Here is a 14,569-nt window from a genome sequence, read left to right as displayed (position 1 = left end):
CATAGAGGCAACCATTTTCTATATTTCAGTCCGGTTACTGCATCATTCTGTTATGATTGTGTTTTGGACACCGTGGTAAAAAAATGTGCTGCAGATGCTGAAGTTAAGAGTTCATAGATTTGAGGAAGTGCATATTGTGTGAAAGCAATGAAAAATGATTCACAGATTTTGTACATGCACTTCTGTTTCGCTGACTGTGTGAAGAGTTTTAACTACCCCAAGTTAGTAATTGACAAAACTGTAAAAGTAAGAGCCTGCCTGTTTGACGGTTGTCCCAAGGTTTGTACTGCAGGTTTTGAGACAAAACGCTTCCAGTAAATGCACATTTAAAATGGGATTGGTTTCTCAAAACGATGTGTACCAAGGCAATGAAATAAAATTACACCTGCAGTCATTTAAATTGTGATATTAATACTAATGTAATATTTGACGCAGTCTACCATTTTGCTACCCTCTTGATTACCTGCTCTCTGGTTAGTAAAAGCTGCACAGTCCAGTCTCCTCTTGATGTTTCAGCTGTGTAAATTATTCCCATCTCAAAGGTGCTAGTTCTGTTCTCATTCTCTTAATATGCAGTCTGTGATTTCATCTCTTTGTTTAAAATAACTCAACTTGTGTTGACTGTATTAGACATGCATTTTGACTGACATATCAGGAGAACATTTTAATGCCCTCATAGTTGATGTTAGAAGCAGGAAAAATGGGCGGCGTAAGGATTTGAGCACCTTTGACAAGGGCCAAATTGTGATGGCTGGATGACAGAGTCAGAGCATCTGCAGAAGTGGTGCAAAGATGGAAAAGCTGTGAACGGGCAACAGGGTCATGGACGGCCAAGTCTGATCACTTTAAGGTGATCTCTTACACACTGTTGGTGCCTAATAAGGCAAAATAAGGTAAAACACACGTGTGCATGTGCAGTCAGTATGGAGAGTGAGGATGAAACTTAATATTGGAGAAAGATGTGGGTGGGACAGAATACAAAATCACATTAGAAGCCTTTTAAAAATCCTACTTATTGTTCAGACTTATTTGGCACATTTCTTTAACAACACACTCTTTAATTTCACCTAATGATTAAAGAGCAGAGAGAGTGTCCTCGTCTTGGAGAGGTGGAGCCAGAGAGAGGCAGAGGTAGAGATTATTTCAGAACAGCTCCACCTGTGGAACAGGTCGGGTTGGATAAACTTTGTGGGTGGGTGGACAACGACAGAAGGAAGGAAAAGGGACAGGACGGCGACACCTGACAAGCAGACGGATGTTTATCTCGCAGGGAAACAACATTAGAGAGGGAGAGCGCTGTCGCTCTGAGGTTGTCTTGGAAATAAACTGCCACCATAGTCACTTCAGTCCTCAGAACAGGTAAGGCATGTTTAACTCAGGTAAGGTGGAAACACGCTGAAATGTGTGTGAAGGAACAGCAATTTCTGGGTGTGAGAGACTTTGCACATAATGGGAAAGGCACTGTGGTAAAATGTTATCTTTTGTCAATAGTTGGAAGTCTGTTTACTTTTTACAGAGTTACTTTGAAGAAATCACTGATTTCTCAGTATGTAACAACGTGCTGAATGGTACTGTAGACTGTAACGACACCTGTCTCCACTAGAAACAGGTGTAAATGTGTGTTTTGCATGTGACAGTCCCTGGGTCAGCCCCTCACACGTCATGAACAGGCTTCATGATGTGTTCAATGATATGAAAATATTGTTGAGAGAATAGTGTCAGAGAAAGGAAGGCTGAAAGGTTCAAAAACTCTGGTTAATTAAACACTTATTGTACTTTTTCACAAATTCAGGAATATCTTATTGAACGATTCACAGTGTGGAGATGGTGCAGTGGATAAGACACATTCCTTTGGTGTGAGAGACCCGGGTACAATCCACCATTGTGTTCCTGAGCAAGACACTTAACCCCTCGTTGCTCCAGAGGCGTGCGACCTCTGACATATATAGCAACTGTAAGTCGCTTTGGATAAAAGCGTCAGCTAAATGAGTGAATGTTCATTGATTTAGTTCTTTCATCACTGAGAATCCTTAACATTTGCCCGCAGATCAGTTTGGAAAATGAATAGACAATACTAGAGTAATGGAACAGGTAGAAATGTAGAGAGATTACTTCCTGGTAACGACGCTGCTTATCAGATTATAAAACCAGTGTGAGTGATATCTTGACCTGAAGCATTTACACATCAAAACTACTTACCTCCAAGTGTCTTTTCCAGCTGGGCCTAACCCTTTCAGCCATGCTTCAACCAATGGGGAATCTTGTGTTACCTGTACTGCAGCTGCTTGTGTGAATGCTTGTAATTTGGACGTTATTATGTCCTCAGGAGTAGACACCTGAGGACAATGTCCATCAACATGTGGGGGAGTAGCTATTACATGTACTCTCCCTAAATAATGGATTATTGTCATGGAACTAACAAAAGTTCCACTCTGCAGGTTTAAAATTATAAGTAGGTTTAGTTTTTGGTAACGGTCAAGATTACTTTGAAGTACATTGAAATTAAGGGACAAATAAAGTAACAGTACAGTACGGGAGCAGGACACAATACGCATTTTATCAGCAAATAACTTGCTCTACAAATCATTAAGTCTCCCAAATCATTACAAACATGGAATAGTAAAAAAAAAAAGCACTTGTGAAAAATGGTAATTATTATTGAATAAATACTTATCAATAGCAATTAGTATTTATCCGCTCATCTACTTTATATCATCAAGAAGATTTATCGGGCTTAGAATAACTAGAATTAGGTCTTTTAGAAAAGTAATGTCAGTAAGAAAAATATAGAAGTGTCTGGTTCCTCATATTTCAGTAAAGGAGGAAATGTAGATGACTTGCAGGATTTGAGTTTATCGCTATATTTAACACTTCACTGAAAACGTCATGGTCAACAGATGAGGTCTATGTTGTTCCAGCCAAGCCTGAATTTCCTGATCTTGTGAAAGTACTTACCTGTGTTGTTTCAGTGTGTGGTTAGTGTGCGCAGACAGTCTACATTGTTTCTCACAGTGCTGCTGTGTGTGTTGTGGACGCGAGGATTAGGTGAAGTGTTAAGCAACTGCTCTGTCTGTCTTAACACCAAACTCATGCAGAACCAGGCATGGCTTGTTTCCTCCTGAACGTGAGAGGCTGGATGACGTTCTCATTTAGGGGATTTTTAAAAAGACATTCAAACTTGATAATTTTGCTCATATAGAAAGTCAACAAACAACTCGTGTGTTTTTCACTGTTGTTTCATAATGGACTTCACATCTCAGAAAAGTCCATTATTTTCCGTAATTTAAGACAAAAGGCAAAACTTTTGCTGATGTGTTACGGATCCCAGGTTGCTTTGATAGCGGCCTTCAGCCCGTCTGTACTGTTGATCTGGTGTCTCTCACTTTCCTCTTGACAACACACCATAGATTCTCTATGGGGTTCAGGTCAGTCGAGTTGGCTGTCCAATCAGGCAGAGTAACACCAGGGTCAGCAAACCAGGTACTAGTGGTTTTGGCACTGTGGGCAGGTGCCAAGTCCTGCTGGAAAAGGAAACCAGCGTCTCCATAAAGCTTGTCAGCAGAACTTCACACTGGCCTTCAAGCTACTTGGATTCTGTGCCTCTCCACTCGTACTCCAGTTTCTTTGGACCACTTAGCAACGATCCAGTTCTGTTTCTCCTTAGCCCAGCTAAGACGCTTCTGACGCGCTCTCTGGTTCAGGACTGGCTCGACACCAGCAATGTGACACACGTAGCCCATTTCCTGGACATGTCTGTGCCTGCTGGCTTCAGGCTCAGTCCACTCCTTGTGAAGCTCCCCCAAGCTTCTTTTCTTGACAATCCTCTCAAGGCTGTGGTCGTCCCTGTTACTTGTGCACCTTTTCCTGCCACACTTTAACCTTCTAGTCCATGAATATGCTTTGATCCAGCACTCTGTGAACAGCCAGCTCTTTCAGCACTGACCTTCTGTGACTCAGTGAGTGTCTTCTGTAAGACCCTGATTGTGGTTGTGTGTACTGAACCAGACTGAGAAATCAAAGGCTCTTCTCAGGTTTCCCACATTTCTGTATTACACATTCTTTATTCTGTAAGCCGTAATGTTCAAGATGAGAACAAAAAAAGGCCTGAAATATTTCACTTTATTTGTAATGAATCTAGAACATATGAAAGTTTCACTTTTTGACTTTAATTACCAAAAGACATTAACTCTTCTGCGACACTCTTCTTCTCTATGATGCACCTGTATGATGATCTTCGGGATCAAAAAATGTGTTCAGCGAACACGAAAAACAAAAGAGGAAACGAAAACGAAATGTTTGTTCTCGTCGAGCAAGATAAGACCTTCACCTAGGGAAATAAAGTTCAGCGCTGAAACGGTATCAGGGTTACCTCCTGTAGCAACCGCAGTTGCAAGTGGGAAGTTTAGTGATGTCATGGCCGCGCCACATGGGGCACCTGCGCTGCCTTAAGGGGCTTGGCCAGCAGGAATCCAGTATTTGGATTCAACTTAATCTTTCTCTCAGGTGTGATTTAATGGACCAGAGGGATTTTGGCAACGTCGGGGGTTTTTTTGAACATGCAGGCCGCTTGTTTCACTAAACTTGTGGTCTCAACACCTGTTAAATGATGTGTATGCGTTGTTGAACGACAGCGTTTCACATTACCATAGGAACCTGTTGGAGTTGTTTCTTACAATATCTGCAAGTAAGGAAAAAGTACAGGTTTTATGTCGGGCATCAAAGACAGTATATGATAAGAATAAGTAAGTCTGTCATTATGCTGTTATATATAATGAATTACATGTTTATTATTTATCTTTATTTAAAAGTTAGGGTTAAAGTTTTTTGCACAAATTACAAACAGGTGAAGTCGCTATGCCTACGCTACCCCTTCCCTTTATCCCCTACCACAATAATAATAATTCTAATAATAATAATAACAGTTGTACAAGTATAAAGTGCAGAATCAAAGTAGAATAATGCATTGCAGGACATCTGTGTAATTGATAAGAGATTAATGGATGGACTAAGGGAAATGATGTGATGTGGTAATTGCTGCTAATTTAAGGTATAACTTTTTAATGGCAACACTATCTCTTATGCAGCTTAACATTGGACAGCTATGGCGCTGCCTGCTACCTTTCTGTCTGAAGACCAGTTCACCTGCTCGATCTGTCTGGAGATATTCAACGACCCAATCGCAACACCGTGCGGCCACAGCTTCTGCAAGGCCTGCATCTCATCGTACTGGGACGGAGCAGGAGGACGGGGTGCCAAGTTTTACCAGTGTCCCTTCTGCAAGGAGTCCTTCTCCAAGCGACCAGAACTCCAAATCAACCGAACCCTGAAGGAAATCACTGAACTGTTCAAGCAGGTTCCAACAGACAGAAGATCTGGAGGAGCGGAGAATACCAACTCGCATCCTCAGCATCATCATTCAGCCCAGTCTCCGCCCGGGAGGCCAAGGGAACTGCCGGAGGGCATCTTTGCTGAGATGATGACTCGTTTTAAGCGGTTGCCTTCTTCCGAGATGCCTCACACCACCCTCCCCTATCCCAATGACCCTCACGCCCAAAGCCCCGGCCCAGTCAACGCTCACCTGTCCTTTCACGCTCAGAACAATGAGCAACATTACCCGCGTCCACCCTACTTCCCTTCCACCAGGTAACAGACTGCACTCCTTAGACTACATTAAAATGGGTTTGACGTCAACTGTAAAGCTTAACCAAAAAAAACAATATTACTATAAATGTAATAATAATAATAATGACGTAAATGTTTGGTTTGCCAAATCACAACAAGCAAACATGCTGAGACAAGGAACACGGGAATGTGGGAGCAAGACGCAGTGGGCCCTGGGGGCAGTATGAAATTGCCCAACAGAACAACAAAGGGATTACTTTTCTAATTTTCAAACCTCACCATACCAATCAGGGTAAAATATAACATTTGTCTGGTGCTAGAGGAATGCTCATGGGGAACATGAATAAGAACAATACGTTTTATCACTCGGTCAACGTCCAGTTAGACCCAGTTTGGTTAGGTTTAGGAAAAGGTAATGGTTTGAGTTAAAAAACTGAACTTATGTAGCTTGCATAACCTACTTACATTCACTAAAAACATTCAAGGTTGATATTTTGTTTCACACGGGAAACAAACACCGGTCTCCTGGGCGAAAGTCTTGATACTACTAGGTCTACCAAAATGTTTCTGAGCAAATTTAATTTTAGCATTAATGTTTGGTGTCTAGGCTCTGATTAGTGATGTGTTGTTCAAAAGAACAAATCTTTTATAATAATGATAATAGTAATGCTTAACATTTATATGGCGCTTTGTCTTAGATACTCATAGCAGGTCAGTGGATGGGGACTCACTCACTGAGTGAATGATCCAAGCCATTTGTTCGGACAGCAAATACACAGCTGATTAACATTTAACTGTGATTGGATTGCAATCCACATATTCTGTATGACATTATCTAGATTCATATTACATGCATAGGCTAACATTTACTGTTACTGCGCGCAGTGCCACAAGCACACACACAATGTTATACGGCTATAAGGACTTATGGAATTCGATTGTTTATTCAGCACCTTCAGCGTTTGTTATGGAGTGGTTGCATTGTTGTGTTGTGTCCTTGTGACACAATATGAGTGATGGGATATTATCACGGAGTGCATAAACAACATTGCTGGATCAAATACATTTAAAATGAGCAAGGTCACAGTCACTGGATTTTCTTAAAATTTCAGTTTTTCGAATTAAACGAGTGGTGAAAGCTTCATATTACCATGTCATATAAAAACATACACACAGTGAATATGTTTCTTGTTCAAGTGAAAAGAGCAAAGATCACCCATGTACTCAAGAGTTCAGTGGCAAACATTTCATTTCTTAAATGGAAACGGCTGAAGCACTGTTAATATGTGACTAATAGCGGTGAAGGTGGCAAAACTGACAGCAGAATGAATGTTGAATGATTGCTATGACAGGGACCCTCTGAATGGTCGCGGGGACTCTTCCCCCGGTCTGCCTCTGTGTCCCATCCACCTGAGAGGTCTGGAGTTCTTCTGTCAGACTGATAACACCTGCATCTGCAGCATCTGTGCGGAGACAGCAGAGCACCGAGGACACAATGTCACCTCTGCTAAGAGAGAGTGGCACATAAAGAAGGTAGGGTTTCAGCGGTATACCTGTTTCACAGAATACAGTGGCATGTACCAGTGTATGAATACCATGTAGTACATTTATATAATAACTGTGTAAAACCGTGATATTTTGTGAGACCGTTATCATACTGTGAAAATCTCATACCGTTAGGGAGAGTTGTTCAACTGGCTGCAGCAATTTTCATCAGGACTGTCTCATTTATTAACAAACAAAAACATAAAATCAGTAACCGGGGCACAAAGTCCAAACCGGAGAACCAAAGGCATGAACTTCAAAGAGGAGTACCAGGGGCACGACGCTCTTTCCAGGGCAGTTATAAGTGTGTAGCCTGGGGAGTGGCGCTCAAGAGTGGGTCCATGAGTTCAGCTGGTGGACAAAGTTCCTGGGTTTGGGCATGCCGGGACAAGGGTCATGCCTGTCTCCAGGAGCACTCGCCTTCGTAGACATCCAAAAGACCCTTCTGCTCCAGCTGGGTCCCATAGCCCAGAAGGGGCTATTAATCCTGGGGAGACATCCAAGAAAAAGACCTTCCGCCTGGAGCACTGGGTTAAGCAGTGGCTGCATAGATCCAAGCCTGGCTCCAAGGAGCTTAAAGCAACACTATGTAGTAGCTTTAACAGCTTTAGAATCTATTGTGAGAACGGCGTAATGCTTTACGGCGCCACATCACACACCAACACGGATCTTCAGCAAGCAAGCTTTGAGAAGAAGCACTTACTCTGTTCTCTCAGTATGGATATCATGGCAGAGGCTGCGAAGACACCGAAAAAGACATTGGAGGAAGAGAAAAAGAGTGACTGAGCAAGAGATCCGACAAGATCGGAGTGGCTTTTACTTGTTAAAAAGAGTTTAAAGGATCCAGCAATTGCTTGATGTTTGCCTGTGTTAGCAAATTTGTCAACTCCAGCAAAATCAGCCAGGCTGGGCTCCAGGGAGCTTCCTGGTTCCTCCTAAATGGGCATTGGGTTAAGCATAGACAGCAGAGAGCCAAGAGAATCTGAAAGATGCCATAACCACATGAATATGTGGTTTAAAGTTAGGGTGAGGTTTGTTATTTATGGAACATATCCAGTAAAGCAAATAGCAACACAAGAGATGTTCCCGATTTTGCTCGCAAACAGCAAAGCATGCAATCCAAACTTTAACAGACAGGGGCAATACACTGAAAAACAGTTAACACATGACCTGGGAAAAGAAAATGGCTCAATTTAAAACACAGCAATGTTACCGACATCTTGTGCTCTCTTTTTTTTTTTGCAGCCATGAATCCCAACCCCTTGTGTTAGCATTTACTGTATGTGCACCTGGTGTAGAATATGCTCGTGGGATAGGATGAGGCGGTTATCGATTATAGACACAGTTAGGTTAATCCTAATTAAACATGTATGTTTTTTCTATCTTCTCCAGTCCCAGTTAGGTATTGCAGAGCTGGAGCTGAAGGAACTCATCTGCGAGAAACAGAGGAAAGTGGAAAAAATACACAACTCCTTACGAGAGACACAAGTGAGTTTTCAGTCTTTACCAAGGTGGGTCATTCTTTAGGTTCAGTCCAGGTTTAAGTCTGAATTAGCAGTCTAATTCTGCAGATGGGAATTAAGGCCCTTGATAGTGAGCCAGATCATTTGGCTCAGCTCAGCATAAAGCTCTTTCAGCTGCCAAACTCTTTCTTTAGTCCCAGTTATAGCTTCTATGATTCATCCAAATTTAGCAGTGTTGTTACCTGTGATTCTATAGTGAGTATATAGTGTCTGCACATAAGTAATTAGACAGTTTTTAATACTGCCAGTGTGCACCATGTGCTGTTATTAACAGGGTGCATACTGGCAGATGTGGTGCGAAGAAAGTCCAGACCTCATGATAACAGATAGACCCCCAAGACTCAGCACACTTATCAGTGGTTTAGTTCCACACTTGGCCAGAAAAATATCCTCCAGCCTGACGCACAGTTTGCTCACGAGCTTATAAAAGTAGCCAGCTTCCAGTGGGTGCTTTTCAGACATCTACTGCCGTTTGTCGTTTGTTGATTTAGGTTGCTGCTGAGAGAGAGACAGATGGACTTGTTTGTGCGTTTTCCAAACTTATCTCCAGAGTGGAGCGCTGCCAAGCTGAAGTCTTGGAGGTAAATAAAACTGAAGTATGGGGAGAATCTTATAACAAAAACTGTTGTCTGATGATTAATGGTTATCGGCATAATAAGGCGTACATTTGTCCTCAGGTGATGGAGATGACTCGGCGAGCGGCTGAGCACAGAGCTCAGAACCTGCTGAGAGAGCTGGAGGAGGAGATAGCTGAGCTAAAAAAGAAGAGTACAGCACTCAGCCAGCTGGCTCTGTCTGAAGACTACATACACTTTCTCAAGGTATAGATTTTAATGTACGGGTAACGCAGCAAATGCAGATCTAGTAGCAAGTCGGGTGATGATGTACTGATGACGTACTCGATTTGAATCCCGTTGTTGAAACTCTTTTTTCAAACATCGCACCATCACAGTGACTCCAGGTTTATTGCAAGCAAGCATTCTACAAACACCTGTAACTGTTTACTCTCTGAAACTGATTTAGTTCACACACATACACACACACAGTTTCCTTATCACTATGTTTATCAGTGGGACTATCATAATATTTCTTCAGGCCCATTGAAGCCAGATCTGTTTATCTGTTTTAGACATTTTCTCTCTCTGCAGATGTTTCCTGTCTTGTCTGCCCCTCAACAAACTAAAGACTGGTCAAGCGTCTCTGTGGTGTCTGAGCTGCCCTCAGGGGTGATTCTCAGGACTGTCAATCAGATGATTGAGCGCTTTCAGGAAGAGATGCGGAAACTGCCCGAAGTCTGTAAGTCTGAATTCAGGCCTACAATCAAGCTGGATAGTCAAGTAAAGATTTGGTTGGCATTCTCATCTGAGGCCAAACATGAGCGACCTCACAGAGGCTAAATAGCTGGGATTCCCTATGAGTTCCCCTACAGTACCCCATGTTTTTGTTCTAGAAGCTCTGTCTCGTGCCTTTCACTGATTGAAGCAGAAATAAACAGGAGAAACGTTCTTTTCCCTAATTAACAGGCCAGCTCTCCTCGTTGGACCAATCCCTACCCAGGCCCAACCCAAGTGAGATTCTGATAAGCTATCAGCTCACATTTCTCCTGTTTTTAATCCTGTCAAATTTCATGAATCAATAAAATGTGGCTTTTCATTTCTGTGCAGAGATAAGGAGGGTTCAGGAATATGCAGGTAAGCGGTTTAAAAAACAATTCTGCCTTTATGGTTTGTTGTCATTTTCACTCCTTTGCCATATGCAGTGTTATTTTCATTGGTTCTGCCGTCCATGAGTTTAATTAATCCCCCGCTTTCTCCCTCTCTTAATCTGTCAGTCGACATCACTTTAGACCCCAGCACAGCCCACCCACGTATCATCCTTTCAGAAGATGGGAAGCAGGTGCAGTGTGGCGACTGCCATCAGCCGGTACCAGACAATCCTGAACGCTATGACCGGGTAGTGTGTGTGCTGGCCCGCCAGGGCTTCAGCACAGGACGGCATTACTGGGAGGTAAGTGGGATTCGCTGTGAAGCAATGAAGAATAGTTTGTGTGGTATTAATTTAAGGAGGCTGTGTTTGTCTGTTGCTTTGACTTAGGGGAAGATTAATTTATGCAGAAATCCAGGTCATTCAAAAGGGTTCACATACCTTTTCCTGTGGCTGTATGTTGGTATAAATTACAGAATGAAGTGCACACAAACAACCAGAATATCCATGAATAGGTGATTTATATTATTTCACTATTATAAATGTCGCAGGGCATTTCAAAGGCATTAGATCAGATAGCAATTTCATTCATAGCCCTTATTCAGAGATCTATTTCTTGTTATTTTACTCTCTATTCTCAGCACTTTTTGGTCTGCAAGTGCTCTAAACTGAACTAAACAATTAAATGAACAGTTTCAAATGCGTAAAAGCCGGGGTGTTGATGGCACAATGGATAAGCCACATGCCTTTGCTGTGGGAGACCCGGGTTCAATTCCCCACTGCGACACTGCTACCATTGTGTCCCTGAGCAAGACACTTAATCCATCGTTGCTCCAGAGGCGACCTCTGACATATATAGCAATTCTAAGCCCCTTTGATAAAAGCATCAGCTAAATTAATAAATGTAAAAGATTGTTATTAATGTAGCTGAAAGGAAAGAAATTCTATCCCATGTAGATAACTTGACTATATTTCCAAATTAAATACAATACAAATCCTACATATTGGAAAGTCCCCATATTTCCCTAATGTGTGGAAAGTCCACACTCTTTGTGGTAAACTGCACCTCACTGCCATCTTCCAGGTGGAGGTGGGAGGAAAGACTGACTGGGACCTGGGAGTGGCAAGCCGTTCAGTCAATCGGAAAGGAAAAATCACCGTCAGCCCCGCCCATGGCTACTGGTTCCTCAGCCTGCGGGATAAGACCGACTACGCCTTCCGAACACTACCCTCAACCATCCTGACAGTCAACCCCAGACCCTCACGGGTTGGAATCTATGTGGACTGTGATAAGGGCGTGCTGACCTTCTACAACGTGGAGGCCAGAATGCTCATCTACACATTCACAGATACGTTTACTGACACCATTCATCCGTTCTTCAGCCCCTGTACTAATATATCAGGAAGGAATGAGGCTCCACTAATCATTTGCCCTGTTGCAATGACAGAATGAAATGAAGCAACAGGAAATCTTTACTAATGAGGAATGCTTCCACATGCTTCCATGTATGCTGACATGTATGAAGACTGAGAAGCACAACCACACCTCTAGAACAGATTTTAGGCCAGGGTGTGACTGATGTGCTGCTGTTTTATTGGCCAATGTCAATACTTTGACTGAAGTCAGCAGTAGCCAATATTTCTGTTCTAATGTTTAGAATCTAGCACGATGCCACTAACAGCATCATGAGGCTGTGATTGTCACGTTCCCGCAAATTACACATGTGCCCCGCCTCCCCCTTGAGATATTTGTCTTCGTGTATGGCAAAAGCATGACCCGCCCTACTCTGACTCTGATTGGCTAGAATTTGCTGCCTTTGTTTGTTGGGTTGATTAGGTTTAGGCAAGTTAGGGTTTGGGTAAAAATATTAGGGTGAGCTAGTCAGAGGCAGAGTAGAGCATGTCATGCCTTCGCCGTCTTACAAAAAAAGTGTGTGTTAATGTTTTAACTTTAATGAGAGGATTCAATTCAATTTAATTCTAGGGCGAAGTCTTTGTGATATTAGTTCCCACCGTGAGCAAGCACTTGGTGATTTAGGAAGTAGAGAAACCGAGACTAAGTCATCAACCGAGACCGGTTGGGGGTGAGGGAGAGAGAGAGCAGGGGGCAAGTGGCCAACACATTATCCACCCAGAAATACAGACAGTAAAGGTAGTAGTGGTTCAGACTGAAAATGAAGAACGTTACTGACATTTATAGTAATGTTATGATCATAATAATAGAACCAGTAATGATATTTGTAGCAGAGGGTGTCAAGCAGGAACATGGTAGCAGCAGGAGACTCGTAACCACGGATCTAGAGACAGAAACACCTGCAGAAAGCTACAGAAGGAGAGAGGAGAGGGACGAGAGGCACAAGACTACGGGAAAGGGAAGAAGTTGAGTTAGTAACATGCATTAATGGGATAAGAAGGGAGAGGGGGAGAGAGGAGCATCATGGGAAATCCCCCGGCAGTCTAGGCCTATAGCAGCATAACTAAGGGATGGTTCAGGACTCACCTGCAAGTAACCCTGCATTCTGGGAGCGCATACTATGAGCTCCTTAAGATGAGATGGTGCCTGACCATTAAGAGCTTTGTAGGAAAATCCTTCTGGTCATGAAAGGTAGAAAGAAAACACCTCAAGCAAATAATACTAAGTTAATATGCTAGCTTTCAGGGCATCTCTACTCTGTGTTGCTCACCTAGCTGGGCAGCGCTTCTCTTGACTTTGCGCCTGACAAAAAGTGAAATACGAAAAACAAAATGAGACCTGCACTCTCCAGCAGAAACCTCTTTGGGGCCAGTCCAGACAATATAGCTGCAGCCATCCCATAGGCTTTATGTGTACATTGTAGAGCCATTAGCCAAAGCTAATCACATGTAGACTTTATTTTACTATTTAAAACATATAACTGTGCCCTTGCCGATAAACGTATGTTACAGCTACATTGTATAGTTAAAGCTAATGGTGCATTTTATATTTGTGTTAATGTTAATATTCACTTATCTTAATATTCTATAGGAAATATTCTATTCAATAAATATTGCTTGTTTATACCTCATTCTGTTCCGTATATGTCTACTTATTCTTAGATCGACTGTTCATTTTCTCTGCTGAGTACATTTTATTTTAAGCCTGTTTGTTGCGAGCTACAATTATCATCCTGTTTGTTTGTTTTTTTTGGGGGGGGGGGCGGGGGTTATTATTATCATCATCATTATATTCCACGTCGGTTTTGGTTTTGTTCCACAAACGGAATCGCGGATGAGTTTATTAAATGACTTCATAAAATATACTGCTGATGAAAAAGTGAGGAGAGCAGAGACACATACACAGAGAGAGAGAGAGAGAGAGAGGTGTAGGCTAGATGTGTGTGAGTGTGGGGACAAGAGAGGTGAAGAGAAAGGGAACAGATTCAAGTAGTGAATAAAAACTAAAATAAGGTGAAAAATGACTACTAACCTACTATCTATACAAATATGACACACACCGCTACCGTTCCCACCCCCCACCGGCGGCCGCCTCCACAGTTACACTGCTGTTATGAGAGTGCAACAGTCCGGGGAGCGGGTGTGTTGAAGTTTCGGTCTCTGTTTCAGAACAAAAAATCAAGATGGCGACAGCCAAAATGTCAAAACGGCAGTCCACACACCAACGGGTGACATCAAGAAGACCACGTCCACTTTTTTTACACAGTCTGTGCTGACGGGACAGGTACGAGGGCCCCTTAGCAGAATTCTGCTTAGAGCCGAGTTATAACCTGCCCTACGGATAAAATTTGCCCATTAGAACCAGGTGGGAAAGTGGACAGGTGGTCAAGACCACATGGTTATAATACCAAGTCAGCTACATTTTTGCCCACATTCATAGCATTTTTTGCTGTGCAATGCACTGTGAGCAGGTCACATTCTCATTAAAGGCCATGCCCCCCCTAAAATGATCTCCTCTGCTTGTTGAGAAATCAAAATAATCTGATTGATAAAAAGCCTTGGCTGAACTTGGGTTCAAAGCTATTTCCATTAGCACATTAATGACAAATGATACATGGCTGCAGATAGCATGTTAGCATCATGGATTATGAGCACTGGGATTCAACTTGGTACCCAATCATACAGTGTTCATTCAATGCATTTGCAAAAACATGTTTTTTTTAAGGCTTCCTCTGGCTTCCATGTTTTTGGGCCCATAGAGG

General features: G+C 42.5%; 1 protein-coding gene across 1 annotated transcript; it reads left to right on the top strand.

Annotated features, from left to right (window-relative positions):
* The first annotated feature begins 1,195 nt into the window (after positions 1-1,195).
* LOC119899820 (E3 ubiquitin-protein ligase TRIM39-like) lies at positions 1,196-13,438 on the top strand. The gene is made up of 11 exons (XM_038714607.1): positions 1,196-1,359; positions 5,085-5,643; positions 6,975-7,155; positions 8,560-8,655; positions 9,182-9,271; positions 9,368-9,511; positions 9,839-9,986; positions 10,214-10,258; positions 10,355-10,381; positions 10,522-10,697; positions 11,479-13,438. Exons 2-11 carry the CDS (start codon positions 5,102-5,104, stop codon positions 11,845-11,847), a joined length of 1,818 nt encoding a protein of 605 aa, XP_038570535.1. The 5' UTR covers positions 1,196-1,359; positions 5,085-5,101; the 3' UTR covers positions 11,848-13,438.
* The last annotated feature ends 1,131 nt before the right edge of the window (positions 13,439-14,569 follow it).

The sequence above is a fragment of the Micropterus salmoides genome, unplaced genomic scaffold, assembly GCF_014851395.1.
Source record: "Micropterus salmoides isolate LMB-PRFRI ecotype aquatic unplaced genomic scaffold, ASM1485139v1 Ms_hic_scaffold_12, whole genome shotgun sequence".
Lineage (NCBI taxonomy): Eukaryota > Metazoa > Chordata > Actinopteri > Centrarchiformes > Centrarchidae > Micropterus > Micropterus salmoides.
The sequence above is the reverse complement of the archived record's forward strand: the minus strand, read 5'-3'. Positions and strand labels throughout refer to the sequence as shown.